This window comes from Hyla sarda, chromosome 5, assembly GCF_029499605.1.
Source record: "Hyla sarda isolate aHylSar1 chromosome 5, aHylSar1.hap1, whole genome shotgun sequence".
Classification (NCBI taxonomy): Eukaryota; Metazoa; Chordata; class Amphibia; order Anura; family Hylidae; genus Hyla; species Hyla sarda.
The window spans coordinates 258,256,115-258,281,993 of record NC_079193.1 but is presented as its reverse complement, the minus strand read 5'-3'; the positions used below and the strand labels follow the sequence as shown (position 1 = coordinate 258,281,993).

General features: G+C 41.1%; 1 protein-coding gene across 6 annotated transcripts in view; it reads left to right on the top strand.

The window, feature by feature from the left end:
- ANKRD12 (ankyrin repeat domain 12) overlaps nt 1-25,879 on the top strand; it is a 124,448-nt gene that overhangs the window by 75,434 nt on the left and 23,135 nt on the right. For all 6 annotated transcript variants that reach the window (XM_056521578.1, XM_056521577.1, XM_056521576.1 and 3 more), the window contains 5 exons: nt 8,118-8,264; nt 8,653-8,853; nt 12,359-12,501; nt 15,504-15,651; nt 17,760-22,303. In XM_056521578.1, coding sequence (XP_056377553.1) covers nt 8,118-8,264; nt 8,653-8,853; nt 12,359-12,501; nt 15,504-15,651; nt 17,760-22,303 — 5,183 coding nt within the window. The remainder of the gene's footprint in view (nt 1-8,117; nt 8,265-8,652; nt 8,854-12,358; nt 12,502-15,503; nt 15,652-17,759; nt 22,304-25,879) is intronic.

Here is a 25,879-nt window from a genome sequence, read left to right as displayed (position 1 = left end):
GCTTATAGTATATAGAACAAAAATGCTGCATGGAATGATAATTTATGCTCTTTCTAAAGTCTGTCTGGCTCTGGGAAGAATATCTGGGTTGAGGACCATTAAAGCCATTCTCAGCTTCCCACTTCTCTTTTAGGGTCTATTCACACGTACAGTATTCTGCGCAGATTTGATGCACAGGATTTTCTGCTGCAGATTTCAATGTAAACTGAGTGACTTGAAATCCTGCGCATCAAATCTGCACAGAACACTGTACGTATGAATAGACCCTTAAGGATCCAGTGTCAGCGCTTCCTTGTCAGTCTCAACACACAGAAGATGCCCCCTCAGCCAAGTATTACACACATGGACCTGTTATTAGTCAACTTTGCTAATGTTAATTGCTGGTTTTTGGAATGGAGGCAGGACTCTGCATACCCAGCATCCATGCCTGGTCCAGCCACATTGCGCAAAGTTGGAGGTTAACATATTAGCAATGCTGGCTAATAACTGCCCAGCAGTGGGATCGGTGATCTGACATCTTATCCCCTTTAAAGCTAAGTGGAAATTGAATTTTCCTTGCAGCTTTGCCATTTTGCTCCATTTTTTTTCTTTAAAATAGCAGGTACTGAGAAATGCAACCTAATATTTATCCCCTAAATTCTGTCATATGTAGAAATGCCATATATGGCCCTAGAGCACTACACGACTCACATACAGGCCACAGACCTCACAGAGCTGCTAGTGGATTTTGAATCTGCATCATATCAAGACACAGAGGCCTTAGGGTCCCAAAATATTTTTGCTAAACAAATTGATATTTTCATTAATACCCTATTGGTGTATATGTAATTAAATTTTTATAAAATATTTAATAAGGTGGTACAAAAAATCGGTTCTGCCATTTTTTATTTTACTTTTTTTTTTACCGCCATTCTCCATGCAGAAATAGTTATTCTCCTCCAGTTTAATATGATTATGGCAATACATAGTTTAAATACTTTTTTGGTTTATCACATTTAAATTACATTGTTTTAAAATAAGTTTTTAGTGTCACCATATTCTGAGAGCTGTAACTTACTGTTCTTTGAATCAACTATACCTACCAAATCCAGTTCTTTTTGAAACTTTCCACAAGTGGTCCTTGGCTCTTAGACAACTGTTCTGATTATTCTTTTCACTCCTCTGTTAGAAATCTTGTGAGGAGCTCCTAATAGAGGCAAATTTATTCTCTTTCCACTTCCTTATTATGACTTCTACAGTGCTCACTGGAACACTCAGAAGCTTAGAAATGTGCTTGTAACCAATTAGTTTGCCTTGAGCCTACTCTTTGCTTTCCTTGGCAATAAGACCTTTTTGTAGGTCATCAGTTATGACTGAACCAGCTGATATAAATTTGCACTGACAAGGGATTGAAATGCATTTTAATTATGATTTTAGCTGTTGTCTTTGCTTTCCATGCCTTTTTTGCCCCTTCATGTGTTTAATACTTTTTTCCCCTGTATCATTTCAAATTATTACACACACACAACTCAATTTCTGAGCTTGTTTTGGTTTCTTTTTACGTATGAATAACTTGGGTTGTTACCAAATCGTTAAATGTTCAGTACTTATTTCAACCACTGTAATACATAGCAGTACAGGTCTGCACTTCAATGTATTATGTCTGTCAGTGTTACACTGACATAGCAGATCAGAATCTTCTTCAGGCAGAGCCAGCAGTGGCCGTTCAGAGGTCCCTGATTGCCATGGCTACCATCAGGGCCCTGAAATGTGATTGCACGGTCCCGATGAAGAACTGTTACCCCGATTTGATGCTGCAGTCACACTGAACACAGCATGGAAAGGATTAACTATGATGTTTTCAGCTCAGCCCCTGACATTTGCAGGGCTGTCTGGCAATACGTGAAAGCCATCTCCCGCTGCCATGCACAGGTCTGGTGCTGAGATTGTGGATTGTGATTGGACGTGTGTGTGTGTGTGTGAGAGAGAATCTGTTGCTTATTAGATAAATGTCTGCACTACTGCATTGTTGGTGATGCTTATGGTGGCATCAAATCCAACATATAGTGATATCAAAATCTCAGCATCCACCAAATTGCTTTGTAATCTTTTAGGGTGTTTTTTCAGGTGATGTCAAGGTATACAGGACAAGTTTTGACAGCCAGAGCCTTCCTATCTGTCTACTACATAGAAGAAAGCCAGAGCTAATTCACCACATAAAAAGACACCAAGTAATGACATCAGACTCCGGTACTGAGTAACCGGTGGCTTGTAGTCATGGAAACTTAACAATAGTGAATAACGCAGAATATCTGTAAATGCTTGTAGGTAAACAGTACAATATGTACAGTGATGTAGATACATGGGATATGATAACATCTGATTGTAAGTGTTCAGAGTGCCGGATCAAAGGAATATATATAATATATATACACACAATTGTACAGGGAAATCTTTTTTTAGTTGAGTGGAGGGGAGTAGCGAGACTTAAGAAAGAGGTACTTCAGGCAGGGTGTAGCGAGGGACCGGCAAATGTGCAGTTATACTGCACAGAGCGCTCTAACGACACGCTGCACTTAGGGGGAAAATTAATATGCAAACAAGTGGGGCGGGCTAAGGCCACTTCCGCCGGGAACCAAACAAAGGATGCGGGTGGGGGACCCGCCTTCAGAGCACAAGTGAAGGGCAAACTGCGGAACTTTAGCGGACGACAACTCTGCGACAAGAAAACAAAAAAGTGACCCATGTATGGACTCCTGTTCACCCACACTATAACCCAGTGTATTGGGTTTAGTGGGGATGAACTTGGTGACAGTTTTCTTTGAACCCCTTAGGGCGCCCCATAGGGCGTACAGGTATGCCCTGACACCCTGGCTGTACAAACTCCTGGGAGGTCCTCAGACCCCCCAATATCAATTCAGACCGGCGAAATCGGGTCTCTGGTAACCCTTACCCAGCAGGAGTGAGGTGGCACTGGTGCCACCTCACGATCACGTGATTGATCAGTCGGAATGACAGACCAGTCACTACCCTGCTGGGTGGTGATCGGGGCTGGCGGGGGGTCTCTTGCGTCTCCCTGGTCCAGCAGGGGTCCCTTCAGGAGCAGCGGCGACAGGAGCAGCAGGATCGGTGGCAGCAGCAGCGTCGGTCTCGGCGGCAGGATACAGCAGGAGTTGAGGCCTGTTCACCTCCTGCTGTTGCTTAGCAACAAACCTCAGCATGCACAGCCAAAGGGCATGCTGGGAGTTGTAGTTTTGCAACAGCTGGAGTTCCAACTACATCTCCCAGCATGCCCTTTGGTAGTCTGTGCATGCTGGGGGTTGTAGTTATGCAACAGCTGGAGGCACATTTTTTCTATGAAAAAGTGTGCATCCAGCTGTTGCATAACTACAACTGCCAGCATGCACAGACTACCAAAGGGCATGCTGGGAGATGTAGTTGGAACTCCAGCTGTTGCAAAACTACAACTCCCAGCATGCCCTTTGGCTGTGCATGCTGATTGTTGCCGTTTTGCAACAGCTGGAGACACATTGGTTGTGAAGCAGTTTGTGTCCTAACTGTGTTTCGCAACCAGTGTGCCTCCAGCTGTTGCAAAAATACAACTCCCAGCATGCCCTGAGAGACTGTACATGCTGGGAGTTCTAGTTCTGCAACAGCTGAAGGCACACTGGTTGCGAAACACTGAGTAAAGTAACAAGCTCTAATAAAGTAGAAAGAAATCGTTGCACTCACCACGTTTTAAGTATTAACAACTACCTGTATGTACAGCACGCTTGAAGAAACCCTTCACTTGAATACTTAAAACGTGGTGAGTGCAACAATTTCTTTCTACTTTATTTTTGCATGGACATATCTCTCATTTCCTTCGTGGGCACCGCCGCGTATTCCAGCAACTTGGTTCCACCGGTTGAAAAGACTTTCCTTTCCTTTTTTTTTCCTAACAATTGTTCTACATTGTTTCATTACCATATAACTTTTAAGGCATTGGCATCCATTAATTCTCTTTAGCTATTCAGTGCTGGTTTGCTTTTTTTCTATACACTTGTAAGTAACAAACTCTGTTTTGTGACCAATGTGCCTCCAGCTGTTGCATAACTACAACTCCCAGCATGTATGGTCGGTCAGTGCATGCTTGGAGTTGTAGTTTTTCAACAGCTGGAGGTTTGCCCACCCCCATGTGAATGTACAGGGTACATTCACACGGGCGGGGGTTTACAGCGAGTTTACAGAGCGTCTCATACGGCACTGTTTCCAAAAGAGAGCCTCCAGCTCTTGAAAAACAACTCTCAGTATTGCCGGACAGCTACTGACTGTCAAGGCATGCTAGGAATTTGCAACAGCTGGAGACACCCTGTTTGGGAATCTTTGCCATGGTGTACTTCTGTGGCAGATGCAAATCCCCAATTTAGGCCTCAAATGCACATGGCGCTCTCTCGCTTTGGAGCCCTGTCATATTTCAAGGCAACAGTTTAGGGCCACATATGAGGTAATTCTGTACTTGGGAGAAATTAGTTTTTTTTTTTTAGTTTTTTTTCTCCTTTTAGCCCTTATGAAAAGGTAAAGTTGGGGTCTACACCAGCATGTTAGTGTAAAAATGTTATTTTTATTTTTTACACTAACATGCTGGTGTTGCCCCATACTTTTAATTTTCACAAGCAGTAAAAAGAAAAAAAAATTTAACGTAATTTCCCCAGAGTACAGAACTATCCCCATATATACAGCAATGCAGAGTAGACACAGCTCACCCCGGTGCCCTCGCCACAGCACGGACAGGACCGAACCCCAGTCCAGCAATTGCAGGAGAAATGAAGAGAAAGTCCAGCGTGGCAAGTCAAGCAATACTTGGTACTTTATTTAGCAATCAGCCAACATGGAAAACAGGTGACGCGTTTCGGCAACAGTACGTAGCCTTAGTCGTACTCCCCATATATAGGCGTAAAGTGCTCTGCGGGCGCACAACAAGGCTCAGGAGTGAGTGCGCTATGTACATTTGAGGTCTAAATTGGTGATTTGCACAGGGGTGGCTGATTTTACAGCGGTTGGACATAAATGCAAAACAATAAATACCCACTTGTGACCCCATATTGGAAACTACACCCCTCACAGAACATAACAAGGGGTATAGTGAGCCTTAACACCCCACAGGAGTTTGACGAATTTTCGTTAAAATTTGATGTGAAAATGGAAAAAAATTGAAGGCCATGTGTGTTTACAAAGCCCCCATAGTGCCAGAACAGTGGACCCCCCCCCCGACCCTCCCCCACACACACACACACACACACACGACCCTATTTTGGAAACTACACCCCTCATGTAATGTGATAAAAATTTCATTTTTCATTTACACAGCCCACTGTTCCAAAGATCTGTCAAATGCCAGTGGAGTGTAAATGCTCATTGCACCCCTTATTAAATTCTGTGAGGGGTGTAGTTTCCAAAATGGGGTCACGTGAGTGTGGGGGTCCACTGTTCTGGCACCATGGGGGCTTTGTAAACGCACATGGCCCCCAACTTCTATTCCAACCAAATTCTCTCTCCAAAAGCTCAATAGTGCTCCTTCCCTTCTGAGCATTGTAGTTCGCCCGCAGAGCACTTTACATCCACATATAGGGTATTTCCATACTTAGAAGAACCGGGGTTACAAATTTTGGGAGGCTTTTTCTCCTATTACCCCTTGTGAAAATGAAAAATTTGGGGTAACGCCAGCATTTTAGTGAAAAAAAAATCAAATTTGTCATTTTCATGACCAACTTTAGCGGAAATTTCTCAAACACTTGTGGGGTGTTATGGCTCACTGTACACCTTGTTATGTTCCTTGAGGGGTGTAGTTTCCAAAATAGTATGCCATGCGTTTTTTTTTTTTTTTTTTGCTGTTCTGGCACCATAGGGGCTTCCTAAATGTGACATGCCCCCCAAAAACCACTTCAGCCAAATTTGCTTTCCAAAAGCCAAATGTGACTCCTTCTCTTCTGAGCATTGTAGTACACGAGCAGAGCACTTGACGTCCACACATGGGGTATTTCCATACTCGGAAGAGATGGCGTTACACATTTTGGGGGACATTTTCTCCTATTACCCCTTGTAAAATTTGGGGGAAACCAGCATTTTAGTGGGAAAAAAAATAAAATTTAATTACACATCCGACTTTAACGAAAAGTCGTCAAACACCTGTGGGGTGTTAAGGCTCACTGGACCCCTTGTTATATTCCTTGAGGGGTGTCGTTTCCAATATATTGTGCCATGTAGTGTTTTTTTTTTTTTTTTTTTTTTTTTTTTTTCTTTTCTGGCACCATAGGGGCTTTCTTAATGTGACATGCCCCCCAAAAACCATTTCAGAAAAACTCTCTCCGAAATCCCATTGTTGATCCTTCCCTTCTGTGCCTTGTAGTGCACCCACGGAGCACTTGACATCCACATATGAGGTATTTCCCTACTCCCTACAAATTTTGGGGGGCTTTAGAAGCAAATCCCCATAGCAAACATCTTCTAAACTGGTCATTTCCCGAGACACGTGTGTCATCAGAGAGCACTTAGACAGAAAAGAACGACCTTAACTTCTGAAGCTCATAAGTACTGAAAGGATTAAGATTTTTTAATAGAAGTAATTTACAAATCTGTTTAACTTTCTGGAGCCAGATGATATATAAAAAAAAATTCCCCTGGAATACCCCTTTAAACTCTCCTTTCTCTGCTTTGCTGAAGCTCCAGGATCAGGACACCCCATCCCAGGCCGGTCTCCGTCGACAGTCTGCTTCACTGCAGTGGGCTGAAGTTGTAGACCTGATGTAACAACGCTGTCCTGCCAATCACTGGCCACAGGGGTGTCCCACCTCGGCCAGGGATTAGCGAGCGGCACTGTCAGTTCCCCCAGCTCTAGACGCTGCACTCTGCAGCATGGGGCAAAGCAGAGACGCTGGCTGTGGAAAGGGCTCCAAAATACCGGAGCTACGAGGGAGCAGACAAAGGTGTTAGTGTTTATTTTTTAGGCAGGCTGGGTACAAATAACAATAGAAAATTAAAACATTCCACTGGACAACTCCTTTAAGCTACATGGTTCATTTTTAGCAGTGTGAGCCAATTAATTTTGCAGTGTAGTAAGACTCCACAACATTAGATGCGTTTTTTTTTATTTTTAAACCATCTTTTGCAATAAAAAAAAATTTCTGTAAAGAAGATCAATATAGATCAGTTTAGGACATTAAGCCAACCTTGGTTCTTGTCAGGGTAGTCAAAATTTTTTCATTTTTCAAGCTATGAGATTCATCATGAGCAATATAGTATCACAATTGCACTAAACCTAAGCTACACAGCTTATTTTAAACATGTTTTTTTTATCAGTAAGAAATGTCTGCAATGTACTTCATTGTCATTGGCTAGTGTTTAAATAGAATTGCTAAAAAATACCCTAAAACACTTAACCTGTCATAGCAACATGCTGGGGGTCCAGGTTCTGAGACCTCCACTGACCCCTAAAACAATTGCGCAACAGCACCCATTCTGTGGTCTTTTATTGTGAATCTGTACACCACTCACACTGCTCTCTGAACAGGCACAGTGCTCAGCTGCGTGTTCGTTTTAGCGATCGGAGGGGTCTCAGCACCCAGACCCCCCACTGACCAAAACTATTGACGTCAGAAGTTTTTTTTTTTTTTTTTTTTTTAAGCGATAGGTACCTGTTAATGTGTAAGAGACATTAAAGCGGTTACCCATGAATAGAAAACAGAGCTAATTTCTTTCACAAACAACTCCACGTCTGTCCCCAAGTTGGGTGTGGTATTAAAACTTGGCTCCATTCACTTCAATGGAACAGAGTTGCAGAACCACACCCATCCTGGAAACAGATGAGAAGCTGTTTTTGAAAGAAATTAGCTCTCTTTTTGTATTCCTGGATAACCCCTATAAATTGAGATTCTGTGGGGGTGACTTATCAAAACCTGTCCAGAGGAAAAGTTGCTGAGTTGCCCATAGCAACCGATCAGATCACTTATTTTGATTTTCAGAGGTATTTTGAAAAATGAAAGCGATCTGATTGGTCTTTTTCTCTGGACAGGTTTTGATACATCTCCCCCTGTATGTTTTAAAATTGAAAAATAAGGATTTGCGTTGATGTTAATAATCTTTTACTGCATATTTTTCAGAGAAAGAAGGCCCAGAAAAGAAAAAGATGAAAAAAGAGTCTGGAAATAAGAAATCTACTCCTGTCAATATCCTCTTTGGTTACCCCTTATCTGAGCGTAAGCAGATGGCTCTCCTTATGCAGATGACTGCCAGAGACAACAGTCCAGGTAACAACTCTTATTAGTATTACACTACATAATTGATTGACCTACAATGGATGTATATTGACTCTTTTGTAAGCAATGCAATAGCTATACCTATATTCTATTTAATTTGTCTCTTTATTATCATGTGTATGGACACCTTTTACGTTTAACATCTCCATAGTGCTTTAGATATGAAGTAGGGATTGACCAATTATCGGTTTGGCCGATATTCACGATTTTTGACATTATCGGTATTGGCAATTACATCTATTGATGATGGCCAGTTCTCAGGATAGGCTGATGGGCAGGTGTCTGCGCCACACCAAACCTATCCTGAAGATGTTTGTGTTTTGTCTAAACAATTGATAAGTTATTTTTCTCTCATTTTATTATGCAAACTTGTCCACAGATTCTACCCCAAATCACCCTTCTCAAGCAACACCAACTCAGAAAAAAACACCAACATCCTCCACAAGACAAAAGGATAAAGTAAATAAAAGAAATGAACGTGGAGAAACTCCATTGCACATGGCAGCTATACGTGGAGACATAAGTCAAGTTAAGGAACTTATTCGTCTTGGCGCAAATGTCAATGTTAAAGACTTTGCAGGTAACACTAAAAAAATACCTTGATTTTATCTTATTAACAATCCTGGAAATTAAAATTTTTGCATTTTATTTTCCTACTTGCCATATCTAATTTTTCCCATCTACAGACCCATATGAATAAGGTACCGTATATACTCGAGTATAAGCCGACCCGAGTATAAGCCGAGACCCCTAATTTCAACCCAAAATCCCAGGAAAAGTTATTGACTCGAGTATAAGCCTAGGGTGGGAAATACATCATCCCCCCCTGTCATCATCCAGACCCCCGTCATTAACATCCTCATCATCATCCCCTTTTCATCATCCCACACATCCCCCCTTCATCATCCCCTTATCATCCCACACATCCCCCCTTCATCATCCCCTTATCATCCCACACATCCCCCCTTCATCATCCCCTTGTCATCATCCCACACATCCCCCCTTCATCATCCCACCCCCCCTTCATCATCCTCTTGTCATCATCCCACCCACCCCCCCCCCCCCCCTCATCATCCTCTTCTCATCATTCGCCCTCAGTGGTCTTCAACCTGCGGACCTCCAGAGGTTTCAAAACTACAACTCCCAGCAAGCCCGGGCAGCCATCGGCTGTCCGGGCTTGCTGGGAGTTGTAGTTTTGAAACCTCCGGAGGTCCGCAGGTTGAAGACCACTGCGGCCTTCGACATCATCCAGCCCCCTCTCACCCCCCTTAGTTCTGAGTACTCACCTCCGCTCGACGCTGGTCCGGTCCTGCAGGGCTGTCCGGAGAGGAGGTGGTCCGGTGGCATAGTGGTTCCGGGCTGCTATCTTCACCGGGGGCGCCTCTTCTCCACGCTTCCGGCCGGGAATAGAGGCGTTGCCTTGACAATGACGCAGAAGTACGTTGGCAATGAATGCACCTCTGCGTCGTTGTCAAGGCAACGTGACTATTCTGAGGCCGGGCCCGAAGCGCTTAGAAGAGGCCTCCCCGGTGAAGATAGCAGCCCGGAACCACTATCCCACCGGACCACCTCCTCTCCGGACAGCCCTGCAGGACCGGACCAGCGCCGAGCGGAGGTGAGTACTCAGAACTAAAGGGGGTGAGAGGGGGCTGGATGATGTCGAAGGCCGCAGTGGTCTTCAACCTGCGGACCTCCGGAGGTTTCAAAACTACAACTCCCAGCAAGCCCGGACAGCCGATGGCTGCCCGGGCTTGCTGGGAGTTGTAGTTTTGAAACCTCTGGAGGTCCGCAGGTTGAAGACCACTGCGGGTGGGGGAGTTCACTCGAGTATAAGCCGAGGGGGGTGTTTTCAGCACGAAAAATCGTGCTGAAAAACTCGGCTTATACTCGAGTATATACGGTATGTTTTTTGTAGGATCAGTTGTATTTTGTGATAACATGCCAAATCTTGCATAATTCTTCAGGTCGGTATGATTTACAAAAAGATGTCAAACTTTTTAGATTAGTTAAAATTGCCATTTTCTGACCCCCATAACTTTTCACCAGATGTTTCTAACAATCAAAATTGTCCATACATACAGATATGCTCAGAAATTAGGTTTTGTTTAATAATATAAAATGACACAGGGAAAAACTGTCAAACACATATAGAAAGGGAGGTGCAAAAAAACACAGAAAGCCAAGACAACAGCTAAAATTAAGAGCCCGCATTGTTTGTCATCATATGTGGATACACTTCATGGATCCTTAAAGGGGTTATCCACCATAAGGTGATTTTAGTACGTACCTGGCAGGCAGTAATGTACATGCTTAGTAAGGATCTGCGCTTGTCTTGGGGCTAAATGGCTATATTGTGAGATTACCATAACACTGTGGCTAGCTTTTTGTGAACTTGTATTTCCTGTTTGACTTATAATTTTTTTTTTTTTACTACAAATCCCATAATTCCATTTTCCTCCCTCCCACACATCAGCCACCCCACCCATTGAAACATAAATGAGCTGCATCCATTTAAAAGACCTGTGGTTTTCAATCAGGGTGCCTACAGTTGTTGCATTAGTTGCAGTTGATCTCTCTACCACCATGCGATCACTCACTTGAAGCAGACAGGCTCCCTGTCATCAGCTGACTAGTGAGTCAGGTCTTGGCCGCATTGCAACCTGGGAAAAATCTGAGACAACAGTCCTTTTATATGCTGTTTAAAAATAAATATTGGGGTGAAAATCACATAAGAATTGTGAGAAAACCATCACACACACACAGGTACAGACACTATGTTATGAACTACACTAACTTCACAGCCCCTGTAGTATAGTCGAATAAAAAAAAAAAATCCTGGAATACCCCCTTTAAAGGGAAACTGACAGACGTTTCACCCACGCTAAACCCAATACACAGGGTTATAGTGCTGTGTAAAATGGAATAAAATAATGTAGCCTTGCGCTCACATGAGCAATAGTACTATAAATATTTACATTTAAGGCATTAAAGCGTTCTCGTCCTTTCACGTGGCTTATCGGGATAAGCTCCCCTGTATGTGCACATGAGGCGGCACTATTTCTGGCCATTATATAACGTGTATGTGGCATAATAGTTTTAGTAGATTTCTGCTCTGCAGCAATCATCTAATAATTTGCAATTCTCCCAGAACTGGTGGGTGCAGCCCAATGTCTGTAGTACCTGCCCCATACATACAAATGAAGATCCTACACTTCTATTTCTCTATGCACAGCCTACATATCAGCAGCCACAGCATGAGTAGTCTAAACTGTGCATAAAGAGGTGAGATCCCTTACTTCCAAAGCGGTCTGTGCTGTCTCTCTGCATGTTTGTATGTTTTCAGGCATTTACCTCTAACTATGTGGGGGGTTGGGGGTTTGTGCACATTGGGGGAGATTTATTAAAACCTGTGCAGAGGAAAAGTTGCCCAGTTGCCCACAGCAACCAATCAGACTTCTTCTTTCATTTTTCAGAGGCCTTTTAACAAATGAAAGAAGCGATCTGATTGGTTGCTATGGGCAACTCAGCAACTTTTCCTCTGGACAGGTTTTGATAAATCTCCCCCATTGACCCAGAATTCTGGTGCACTTGGAATAGTAAATCTGTCCAGGAGTGTAATGCATGTACATAAAGTAGACGATCAGTTAGCATAGGAAATGTTGCAGCTTGTCATCATTGCCATCTCTGTGTCACACATACTTGCTAAATCTAAGCAGTTACTCACCGCAGTTCTTTCTGCACAAAATTTGAAGGCACTCTGCCAAGAGAGACTTCATGATTTTTTTTTTTTTTTTTTCTTCTACACGCAGCAAGAATAAATGTGCCAAGTGTTATAAATACATGCATTATGTTTTGTGAGGAACCAGAGAAAATAGCAGGGTAGTACAAATCAGGTCACGATATGATTTAACTCTTAACAGTTGTACATAAGCCCTAAACACATAAAGTAGACCTATAATATTTACATCTCAGACGAAGGTAGTTTTTCTGCTTCCATATTAGGCGTCTTATCAACGTGTATATTATTGAGGAATATATTGTTTACAGCAGTAAATCATAGTAAATAACAAAATTATTCTTTTCAGGTTGGACACCACTACATGAAGCTTGTAATATGGGGTATTATGATGTTGCAAAGCTTTTAATAGCTGCTGGAGCTGATGTAAATACCCAAGGGCTCGATGATGATACACCTCTACATGATGCAGCAAGCAGTGGGCACAGAGACGTAAGTTATTCAAAGTTTTCCTTCTTCATTAGATGTAGTAATAGAACTATGTCTCTGTTCACCTCTGCACCACAGGCCTCGCTTGGACCCTTTTGTTGCAAAATTGCATTATATTTGAAGGTGAAAGGGTGAACTGCATACAGTGCTATTTTTCCTGTCCAAATGAAGAATGCCTAGTCCAAACCTATCAGACCCTGTCATGAGTTGGTAACTGATCTGGCCCTGCACCATGGTTTCTGTTTGATTCGAACACTTTGAAAAATATATAAACTAACCCTTAATTAATAGATTAATAGTGGAGTTTGTTTGCAAAATAAACTGCAGTAAGTGTTTGTTTGTTATATACTCTAGAAAAAGCTACAAAAAGTTGATCATAAGAAAAAAGTCTCCTTATTATGATTCCATGGTATCTTAAAGTGCCTTTGTCATAATTGTCTGTGTGTAATCAGTACTGCTTATAGTTATGATCTATTACCTTGTGTACAGCCAGTTAAATATCTGACTTAGTGGCTTTATTTTTTTACTTTTCATAGTATCAGTCTAAAGTGGGCATGTACTGATACTAGTATCTATATCGGGGCAGATACCTGGCATTTGCATGGTATCGGGGACTCATTTAATATTCCCGATACCAAGTCAGATACCTGCTGCAGTGTGGCCCGTCAAATGTTCCGTTCTCCCATCATGGTGTCCCATGGGGGAGTATGTGATGCACACGTAACTCCACCTTCTCCATTGCGCCCAGTGTAACGCTACGAAGGAAGCAGAGTGACGTGTATGTCACATGCTTCTCCATAAGACGCCCTGATGCGGGGACACCCGACAGAGGACATCCACAGGTGAGCAACTCCCAGGGGCACTACCAAGGGTGTGATGGTGGGGTTGGCTTGCTGTCTACAAGGAGGGGGGGGGGCTGCGGTCTACAGGGGGCTGCTGCTAATGTCTGTAACTATCTATACTACCTACAAGGGAATACTACCTACTATTAAAGGCAATCTTACAGCAGAGTTACCTGCACTAACTTGAATTTATAGGTAGATAGTAGTGCTGGGCGGTATACCGGTTCCTTCCGAATACGGAAATTTTTTACCTGCACGATATGAATTTTTCCCATACCACAATACCGGTTAGGCCACTTTTTATGCACTTTTATGCCCTTGGGGGTGCCACTTCACTAAGGGCCAATGGGTACACTGTATGAGGTTGGACAATTCAGCAGACATCGCTCATATGTTTTATTTCGCAAGCTTCTTTTTGTTCTTTGTCCAATCAGGGCTGGTTCTGCCTATAGGCGAAATAGGCAGCCACCTAGAGCGTCCTCTTGATGGGGGCGCCGCTCTGCCTGCTGCAAGAAAGTTAGTAGCCAGCCATCCCATGCAATCTCCCAACCAGCACCACCGTCACACTCCCTAACCAAATCCCCCCTTACCCCATCCCTAAAGTCCAAAAAAGAATTAAAATTGCATGCAAAAACGCCAGAGTTAAAACCCACATGGCGTATTTCTTGGCCTCTATGGGAGAAAAATGCCAAGATTTCGGGGGGAAAAAACGCCATGGGCTCAACATGCTGTAATTTTGCAAAACCGCCAAGGAGCTGAAAAAGAGTGAAAAAATGCCAAAAGGATAAAAAAAAACAAAAAAAAAAAAACGGCAAACTGAAAAACGCTAAGTGGAAAAATAATTTTCCCTTTTTTTCGTTGATTTACAGCTAACATCTGGCCGCAGCGTTTTTTAGCCGAAAAAGCACCATGCTGCAGAATTGGCGTATTTCTTGCCATTTTGCACCCCAAAAAATGGAATTCCAGCCTAATGATTACTCCCAAAACATAGAAGAGAAGCGTTTTTGAGACAGACTCCTTTTGATTATCTTGGCAGGACACGTATAGTAAGGGGGCAAACCACTATTACATTTGATTACATAAACTACCATCCTTCATCATTCACAACAAAGATAAGGCTGGGTTCACACTACGTTTTTGCCATACGGTTTTCAATCCGTTTTTCTAAAGAAAACCGTATGGCAAAAAACGGATGGAACAGTATGAAAAAAAAAAAAATCGTATGCGTTTTTAAACAGTATACTATTTTTAAAAGTGCATACAGTTCCGTCAGTTTTTATAGGAAAAAAAACCCATAAGTTTTTGAAAATTTTGTCCATTTTTAATGGGAGGGGTCTTGAGTGGGGACTTTAGGATTCAAATGCGCATGTGCAAAGTAAAAACGTTTTTTCCGTATGGAACCGTATACATGTGCGTTTCCCATTGACGTCCATGTTTAAAAAAAAAAAAAAAGTATGCGGTTGCAGTACGGTTTTTAAACCAGAGTCAAAACAGTGGTTGACCACAATTTTGTCTCCGGTTTAAAAACCGTACTGCAACCGCATACGTTTTTTTTTTTTTTAACATGGATGTCAATGGGAAACGCTCATGTATACGGTTCCATACGGGAAAAACCCCACCCAAGACCCCTCCCATTAAAAATGGACAAAATTTTCAAAAACGTATGGGTTTTTTTTCCTATAAAAACTGACGGTACTGTATGCACTTTTAAAAACAGTATACTGTTTAAAAACGCATACGGTTTACTTTTTTCCATACTGTTCCATCCGTTTTTTTGCCATACGGTTTTCTTTAGAAAAACGGATTGAAAACAGTATGGCAAAAACGTAGTGTGAACCCAGCCTAACTCATATCTTTCTAGATATGAATGTTAGATAAAATCATTTTTCATGCCAATCACACTAGTTGCACATTGTCACTTATTTCCAAGTATTCTAGGTGAAAATATATTATATTGTATTATAATAAATAAATATATATATATATATATATATATTTATTTATTATATATATTTTATTTTATTTTTATTTTTTTTTATTGGAATCTGAATGCTTTGTTGAACATTTTTAAAGAATTCAACATTTGTTTATTTTTTTACACTTCAATATACATACTATACATATTCACAATTTATTTTTAATTTTTTCATCTGAATAATGAAGATTGTAAAACTACTTCTTCGTCATGGTGGCAATGCTTTTCAAGCCAACAAACATGGTGCCCGACCAATTGATGTGGCTGAGACAGAAGAACTTGAACAGTTATTAAAGCGAGAAGTGCCCCTTTCTGATGATGATGACAGTTATACGGGTATGCATACTTTTTGTTTATTTCGATATTCATGTTTATTTTGTGCAGCAGAATAGGCGTATCATACTAATGTACTTCTAAAGAAGTCTGCACCATTGTCTGCTCTGAACTACCAGATGCAACTGCTCTACACTTGATCTTAAGACGTTGATGTCATTTGTATACACTTTTGACATATTGTTCAGCCGACTAATGCGCTCCTAGCTGGGAAGTGAAGCTTTTTACCATGTGCTTTACCCAACTGTAACTCACGTTCAACACAGGTCTCTGGACTGAGACCCAATAAAATCGAAACTTGTGGACAACATTTTAAAAGATCATACAAATCACAGGAACGCTTCTATCTTAGCCAAAAGGCTGCAAAGTAGTAAATACTACCAGGGCTGTGGAGTCGGTAGATAAATGTTCCAACTCCGACTGGAGTTTTCTGTACTTCCAACTCCGACTCCCCGACTCCTCTGTATTAATATGCGAATGTATTTTATACATTCCTTGAAGGAAAGAAAGGTAACATACCTGTCATTACCACAGGACTACTGGCTGGGAAGCCAACAGTCTACTGTATTGAACAGTTTGTGTGCTGATCTGCTGCTGAAGATAGGGCAGTGGGAGGATCAAGGAAGGGGCATTTATTATAAAACATGATTTCCCTAGTAGAATCCCATAGTCATGTTTAAAGTTTAAAGGGGTACTCCTCCCCTAGACATCTTATCCCCGGGGGCCCGCTGCTGGCGACCCCAGGGATCGCCGCTGCGGCACCGCGCTTTCATTACTACACAGAGCGAGTTCGGGGGACGGATACAGAGCGATACAGTGGACGGAGCAGCGTAATGTCATAGCTCCGCCCCTCGTGACATCACTGCCCACCCCCTTAATGAAAGTCTATGGCAGGGGGCGTGAAGACTGTCACGCCCCCTCCCATAGACTTGTATTGAGGGGGCTGGCCGTGACATCACGAGGGGCAGAGCCATGACGTAACGGTGCTCCGAACTCGCTCTGTGCAGTAATGATAGCGCGGTGCCGCAGCGGCAATCCCGGGGGTCTCCAGCAGCGGGACCCTGGCGATCTGACATCTTATCCCCTATCCTTTGGATAGGGGATAAGATGTCTAGGTGCAGAGTACCCCTTTTATGCTAACAATCGAGTTTACAAGTTTTTGTAGCCTTAGCTGAATGGCAGCAGTTTTTCCAATGCTTTCTTTTTTTTTTTTTTTTTTTGTTTTATTCCAATCTAAATTTAGTAGGAGTCGGTGCATTGTTTGCCGACTCCGACCCCAGGTACCTAAAATTTTGTCCGACTCCTCGACTCCGACTCCACAGCCCTGAATACTACTATCGAAGTACACTTTAGTACAGTTTACAGGAATTTTAATATAAAAATGCCATTTGTGGAGACATCCTTAATGCAAAAGTCCACTTTGATTGGCACAAGATATGTTCTAAATATATATATTTTTTTACTAAATTATGGGGGAGATTTATCAAAACCTGTGTAGACATAAAGTTGCCCAGTTTGCCATAGCAGCCAATCAGATTGCATATTTAATTTTGCATAGACCTTGTTAAAAATGAAAGAGGTGATCTGATTGGTTGCTATTTCCCCCAATATGTATATGTTAGTCAAAGCTGTACTACTCTAGCTGTGTTGGGCTTTGCCTCTGTATGGCATGAAAGTTTCTAGTTCTAAGGGTGATATTCTTCTTTCTCTACTACCTCAGCAAAACTGTAAGCTCTGATATTATAGCCAAATATGCCTATACAAATTGCAACCTTTAGAGAATAATATGATTCTAAACAAGCTATTTGAGAAAAAAAAAATTTTGTGGCTAACTTTTGAAATTGAAAGTGGTGCTGGAAAAGACTTTGCAGCAGTCAGCATTATCACCTATGATCACCTAGGGACTTTATCGGCAAGCATCTCATGTCTGTCAGAACCACTTCTGAATGTGTTGTAGATATCATTTCATGAAAATTCATGTTATTTTATGCCTAGAAGACAGATGCAAGTGTAGTTACTGCAAGTGTGTTTGTTAGAATTTTACTGTACTAGTATTCCATATATGCTTTGATCAAGACTTCTCTGTTGAAATCTGTTATGTATTTTTTCAGACTCTGAAGAGCCACACTTCACCAACTTATCCAGTGTGGAAGAAAACTTGGACTCAGAAGGTGACAAGGAGTCTCTCGTTAGTGAAACCAAACATGTCCCTGTTAAAGGGAACCCTTGTACCCCAGGTCTTGATGAATATGAATTTAAAGATGAGGAGGAGGATGATGACGACGACGATGATGATGATGACGAAGATGATGTCGATGACGATGATGACGATGATGAAGATGATACAGAAATCAGTAAAATGTTGGAAGACAAGCGAATGGTCAAGCTTGACCTGAAAAGGGAGAACAATGAAGGAAGTGAAAATTTTTATGTCAAAAAAGAGAAGATTGATTTTCCAAAACTGTATAAAAATCGAAAACCAAAATCCTCTCGGCTCTTGTTTACAAGCTCTGATAGTTCAGATGATGATTTGTTGCCTGAGAAAGTAGGACTGATATCTGAAAGCCTAAATTCTGAGGGCCGGCTAAAAAAAGAATTCAGCATTTTACAGGAGCAGAAGGAGAAGGGTAAAGTTAAGCGGAAATTGAAAAATCAAAGTAAAAACAAAGAGAACAAGGAATTAAAACAGGAAAAGGATAAAAAGGAAAATGTGAAAGTAGTAAATTTAGTAATGAGCGCTACCTTAGATTCTTTGGACAAGTCCAGAGATGAGGATGTATATAGAAAGTCTTTGTGTACAAAGGATGAAGGGTCGTTACATTTATTACAGATCACTCCTGGCAAATCCCCCAAACATTCATACTCATTTGTTGAAAAGCAGTCAACACCACTGAAGCAAGAGAACACTAAAATGTGTGTGTCATCTCCCAGCATGTCAGAATCCTCATTACAACCAGAGTTATTCCGTTATGACCAGAGCCCCGACTCAGAATATGCGCTGGAAAGTTCAAGTGCCACATTTAGCAAGTATAAGGAAAAAAGTAAACATCTAAAAGACTTTTTTACAGAGTACGGAGAATGGCCTGTTACGAAGTGCAAAGAAGATGACAAAAGCCCTTCATATGAGACACCAGAATGTATTGCAAAAAAGGCAGACAGAGAAGGAAAAGTTCTAAAAAAGCACAAAGTAAAACACAAAGAAAGGGAAAAGGACAAAACTAAAAAGGAACCAGATGCAGAGAAAGAGAAAAGCAAACATAGAGATAACAATAAAAACACACAAAGGTTGTCAACTATTGAGTTTGACAGAGAATTTTGGAAAGAGAACTTTTTTAAAAGTGATGAAAATTATGATGATTTTTTGAACATGGAGTCCAAAAGCACATCAGTGGAGAAAAAAGCCAAACTGGAAAAAAATCCAGTAAGGGATGAGAAAGCACAAGAGAATGACAGCAAAGAAAGTCCAAATGTGCATGATCCAGAAGAATCTCCAAAAAAAGAAAAAGATAGTAATCTTTTCCCTGAGAAAGAAGCTGAACTCTTTTCATCAAATGTGCTTAACAAGGATGAGTCTTCTAACTTGGAAAGAGAAGCAGATACAGAAAAAAAGGTCAAAGAAAAAACTGAGAAAAGGTTGGCATTAAAAGAAAAGGAAATCGATAAACAGGATAAGAAAAGTTCTGAAAAGGAGAAAAAAGTAAAACAAGATCACAAATCTGATAGAGAGAAAACTGAAGTACATGAAAGCTCTGACAAATGCAAAATCCATTTACAGTCATTACAAAAAGAAAATGATAAAATTAAAAACTCATCTTCCAGTAGAGAAAAGTCTAAAGATAAAATTGAAAAAAAGGGTGAGCGAATTGAAAAGGATAAGCATATTGGTGAGCAGAAAGCTTTTTCAGATAAAAAGCTAAAGCCATCTGATAAAGATTTGGATACAGGCAAGTTGGACAAAGGAAAACGTAGGGATCGTGAATACAAAAAGAAGGAAAAATCTAAGGAAGGAGAATATACTGCTGGGACTAGTGGGAAGTACAGTCAGGAGGATAGAAAGCAAATTAACAATGAAAACACCAAAATTCTACATGAACGACTGTCAGTAGTAAAGGAAAAGTACAAAGATGAACAGCAAAAAATTACAGATTACAAAGAACGAGACAGGAAAGATAAAGAAAAGGACATTGATCGATACAAAGAACGAGACAAACATAAAGACAAAACACAAACTAATATTCTGAAAATCAAACCAAAAGAGACTGAGTCTGAGAAATGTAAACCAAAAATACAGGTATTAAAAGATTCTCGGCCTAAAGAGAAACGTCTGGTTAATGATGACCTTATGCAAACTAGTTTTGAACGAATGCTAAGCCTCAAAGATCTAGAAATTGAACAGTGGCACAAAAAGCATAAAGAAAAAATAAAACAAAAAGAAAAAGAGAGGCTTAGACATCGGAACAGTACGGAACTTGGTAAAGTAAAGGACAAAGATAAGCAGAGACATGCGCAAACACCTTCTAAAAGCAAAGAGCTGATGAGATCCAAAAGCTCTGAGATGTCTGAAGTCTGTACAAAAGAGAAGTTATTAAAGGATGCTACAAGCTGCAGATCACAGTCTGTTGATGGTAAGAATCTGATGCATACTGGGAAGACTCTATTAATTTTGGAGAACAACCACCTCACTAGGTCTCCTAGATCAGAAAGTGAGAAAACCGGTCTGAGCTCGCGTTCAATATCTATGATTTCAGTTGCAAGTTCGGAGGACTCTTGTCATGCCACTGTGACTACTCCAAGACCTACAATTGAATATGATTCAGACTTTACACTTGAAGGTTCAGACTCTCAAATGTCTTTCTCTCAGTCACCATTTCTGCCAAGTGCAAAATCACCGGCTGTTCATGACCGAGAATTAGACAGCCTTTCTGAGTTGCCTGACCGTGTCAAACCAGCTGTGATGAATAGACTACTCCCGAATTATCTCAGGTCAGTCTCAGTTGAAGATAGTAAGTTAGTAATTGGTGAATGCAGGCCAGTTGTAGAAGTAAGGCGATGCAGCATGCCTTATACTTTTGTGGAACAAATAAAGCCGCCTTCAGCAGTATTGGAAAGTACCCTACAAGAAACTTCATCAGCAGCCCCATCAATGCCAAATAGCTGCATGTCTCCTAGACCAGAAATACTGTCTCCCACAGAGAGAGATTTTCCCAATACTTTTTCTAATTGCCATCAAAGCAGTAGGAAATCTTTACCTTTTAGTAAGCATACTGTAGACTCAAATGCTTTAAAGCCAGACACACAAATAAGTTCTGAAGGAACCCCTGCTCATATTGCAGCAGAAAAACCAAACTGTCTTACAGTAATGACTTCAAATTTGCCAGAGTCTGAATCGGCTAAAATGACTTATTCAGAGCAAGAGTCTCCCATTATTACAGAGGTTGAAAAACAATTATCACCAGATCCTCACACTTCTAGGGCAGAAAACATAAAAATTGGTACACATGAAGTCTGTATCTTGCCTTCTACAACATTATACCCTAGTGTCACAAATTCTTCAACTTCTGAAACGCAGAGTTCCCCCAAATCTACACAACCTAGCAATTTTAAAGAAATCCAGAACAATATAAAGGAAGAGCAGAATTTATGTGCCAACACAAAAGGACAAGATATATTTGAGGCTGATACAAAGCTTTCTCAAGCAGAGAAGACAGCATTGTCCCCAGATCCCTCTTTAGAAAACTTGCATCCAGTTGAAAAAATGAAAATCATGCTCTCAGACTGTACTGTTGACAAAACACAAAACATAGCTGAAGAACCAGGAGACTCTCAGAATAATACTGTGGCAAAAGAAAATATTTTGACAGATAAAACAGATGATTTACAGTGTACCAGTAAAGAAATTAAACCTAGTCCAGAACTTGTGGCACCTCAAGTTGCTACCAATAAAAGTAATTTTGATTTGGAAAAAACATTCCAAACAGTGGAAACCCCTAAAGACAATTCTAATTTTCCAGTCAACAGGTCTGTGCATTCAAAAGAGACGGCACTGCAAAAGCCTGACCAAATACAATGTGCATCTGAAAATAATACCCTCTCTGTTCAAGAAGAGATGCAGAAATTTAGTCAGTCTATCAAAATGGAAGTGGAAGAAAATACTGAACTGAAAGCAGAACCACAAGAGATTCCACAGAGAATTACAAGAAACAGGGCAAATATGTTAGCCAATCAAAATAAACAGGTGCAGACGTCCTATTCACACTCTTCAGAAAAGGATACTGTTGAAACATCTATATCAAGAGGGAGGATTCGATTATCTGAAGATGATGATGTCCAAGTTCATCATCCACGGAAAAGGAAGATGCCACGGGTGCCTCAGCCAGGTCTGGTGAATCCTTCAATTCAGCAAGCTAAAGAGAAGACACAGCAGTCCCTAGCAGCAGTTGTAGATTCTCTAAAGCTCGATGACATTCAACCATATCAGTCTGAGAGGGCAAATCCATATTTTGAGTATCTCCATATAAGAAAGAAGGTAGAAGAGAGGCGCAAGATGTTGTGTAGTGTTATCCCCCAGGCACCACAGTTCTATGATGAGTATGTGACCTTTAATGGCTCATATCTTCTCGATGGAAACCCTTTCAGCAAACTGTGCATACCAACGGTAAGTCTCTTGGACAAACCATTTGTTATGGATAAACTAAGCAAATAATGCACAGTTGTGGTGTTTATGTATTTTATTGAGCACATTGGCCCAGATCTATCCATCTGAAGGACAGAAATGTGTCTAATTTTTGACTGAGAGATGGAAATCAATCACATCTCATTTTAAGAAACAAAAGATAAACTGGTTGCTATCTGTCCTTGGTCATAAATTGGACACCTTGTTTTGTCTCAGACAGATTTATAAATCTAAACATTGGGGAAACATCCACAGTGCAGGGAATAAAACCATGAATAATCCCTTTAGCTGCAATCACTTCTACCAAATGTTTCCTGTAGCTGCACATTTTCACAAAATGACCTGTTGAGACTGTGCATACAAGGCATCAGAAATTTTGATGACCTAAAACACATTTTGTCTAAAATTCATCCTCCGTGTTGTGCAAATTGTATGTGCAAGCAATAGTGAACATTTAATGGAGATGGTGGCTGCTTAACCTCTTAAAGCGTACCCGTCAGATCCAACCAAATTATTTTTTTTTTTAAATATCACTGTACCCGTTTTAGTCTGCTTTTTGGAACGATTTTATCCCGGGATGCTTTTATCAGCCCTTTATATATACCTTACCTAACACTTTTGTTGATGACCTCTGTATGCTGAATATATAATCCATTAACTCATGTTTACAAATTTCCCAACTAGGATCCTTCTCAAAAGCACTTCTCACTTGTAGAGAAAGAAACTGTTCTGATCAAGACTATATTCCCTAGTAAGAACATTCCACTCTTCTAATTTCTTAACTACTATTAAATTATTTACTCCCTTGATACCCTTTTCCCCAATTAACATTCCCTCTCAATTTGACAAATTGAGCTAAATACCCATTATCGCAAACCAGAGTGCAGTGTAGACTACCTTTTTATACCCAAAGCCGTCTAGTGCATCTCCATACTCTATTTAGCATATTACACGCGGGGATCTTTTTGACTCCCCCGTGAATAATTCTACCTCTTTCTATTAATTCTAATGTAGTGCCTCCTGTGCTCCCCAGTTTTGTGAAGAAATCTTTTAGTGTTTCATCTTCACTTACCATATATTCAATTTGTGCAGCAATATAATATAATTGCGGATTTGGGATTCCGACTCCTCCCTTTATTTTACTATAGGAGCACTGATCGGACGGCGAAGAGGCAGGGGAGGGCCCTCCCCCTCCCTCCCTACGTCCTCTCAGCTGATAAGGAAATCACAATGGTTCCGATAAGCGCCGCTGATCTACCTGCCGTAGATTTTCTGCATTTTAGACGCGGCGGATATTTTGACCGACCGGATATGAAGCCTGCTCAGCTCTTGAGCTTGATTCATAGACCTGCCGTGTGGCTGCGCCATATATATGCGGCGCTGGTTATTAAGGGGTTAATGTTATTTAATTCATAGGTTCAATTTTCTTTCCCTGCACTGTGAATGTTTACTAAATGTGGAAAATAAAAAGATAATGGCTCAAATTATTAGAATGTGAGAGAACTGCAGAGTTTTTTTTTTGCCCACAGCAACCAATCGCAGGTCAGCTTTCATATTTTAACAAACTCTGAGCTTGTTGTTGTTGGCAAAATCACTATAGTTTGCTCACACATTTTGATACATCTTGGTCAATGTGATTTAGTTTTGATACTTCTGTCCAAAAGAAATGCTATCTTTGTTTCCCATAACAACTAGTAAGAACACAGCTTTAATTTCTTAATCCGTGCTGATAAGAAATAGAAGATGAGTTATAGACAGTTTTGATGAATTGTTTTTTCTGTAATGTGACTTGGATAACAATCCGACCATCTTTTTCTGTTAAAGGGTATTTATTTATATAAATAAATAAATAAATACCCTTTAACAGAATTTCACATGCAGAATAACTTGTATTCATCTACATTTTATCATGACAGTGGAGTTTAGAAAGTTAAAATATTGACCCATTGGCAATGGTTATGGAGGAACCCTTGCAGTCAAATCATCACATTATTTCTCCCGTACACTATTTTGCATGCTGTGATATAAAAAATTGATATACAGAATCATATACTCACCTAAAAAGAACATAACAGCTAAATTAAATTGTTCCCAGAACCGATAAACCTCATGGACGTTTTCTGGGGGTTTATGCCCCATTTTTATTATATTGAACTTGACCTACTTCTATTGCAAAAAATACAAGCATATACAGTGGATTTAAAAAAAAAAAAAAATTTCACCTTTTAATATGCCCCTATAACATGAACAATGCAATAGCAAAACAAACGGAAATCTTTAGGAAAAAAATTAACACTATAACCTGGTTGCATACGTGTGCACACCCTTATACAGTCATGGCTGTAAATGTTGGCACCCCTGAAACTTTTCTAGAAAATGAAGTATTTCTCACAGAAAAGGATTGCAGTAACACATGTTTTGCTATACACATTTGTGTGTATTGGAACTAAACCAAAATAGGGAGGCAAAAAAAGCAAATTGGACATAATGTCACACCATACTCCAAAAATGGTCTGGACAAAATTATTGCCACCCTTTCAAAATTGTGGAAAAATAAGATTGTTTCAAGCATGTGATGCTCCTTTAAAGGGGTACTCCGCCCCTAGACATCTTATCCCCTATCCAAAGGATAGGGGATAAGATGTCAGATTGCCGGGGTCCCGCTGCTGGGGACCCCGCTATCATTACTGCGCAGAGCTAGATCGCTCTGCACGTAATGACGGGCAATACCGGGGTCGGAGCATCGTTACGTCACGGCTCCGCCCCTCGTGATGTCACGGCCCGCCCCTGTCAATACAAGTCTATGGGAGGGGGCGTGGCGGTCGTCACGCCCCCTGCCATAGACTTGCATTAAAGGGACGTGCTGTGATGTCATGAGGGGCGGAGCCATGACTCCACTCTGCTCCGGCCCCTGTATCGCCTGTCATTACGCACAGAGCGAACTCGCTCTGTGCAGTAATGATGGCGGGGTGCCGCAGCGGCGATCCCCGGGGTCCCCAGCAGCGGGACCGCGGCGATTTAACATCTTATCCCCTATCCTTTGGATAGGGGATAAGATGCCAGGGGCGGAGTACCCCTTTAAACTCACCTGGGGCAAGTAACAGGTGTGGGCAATATAAAAGCAAATAATGAGAGAAGTTCACTTAGTCTTGGCATTGTGTGTCTGTGTGTACCACACAAAGCATGGACAACAGAAAGAGAAGAGAACTGTAACCTTGATTGTGTTGATATTTTTCCACAATTTTGGTTCTCAAGTCCATCTCCAGAGATCTAGATTTGCCTTTGTCCACAGTGCACAACATTATCAAGAAGTTTGCAACCCATGACACTGTAGCTAATCTCCCAAGGCGTGGATGGAAGAGAAAAATTGATGAAAGTTGTCAACGCAGGATAGTCTGGATGGTGGATAAGCAGCCCCAAACAAGCTCCAAAGATAGTTCGCGCTTACACTGATGCTCCCAGAGCCTGCAGGACAGCTTGAATATCAGTCCACATTTAAATTAAATGAAACGCTATGGCAGGAGACCCAGGAGGGGACCCCACTGCTGACACAGTCAT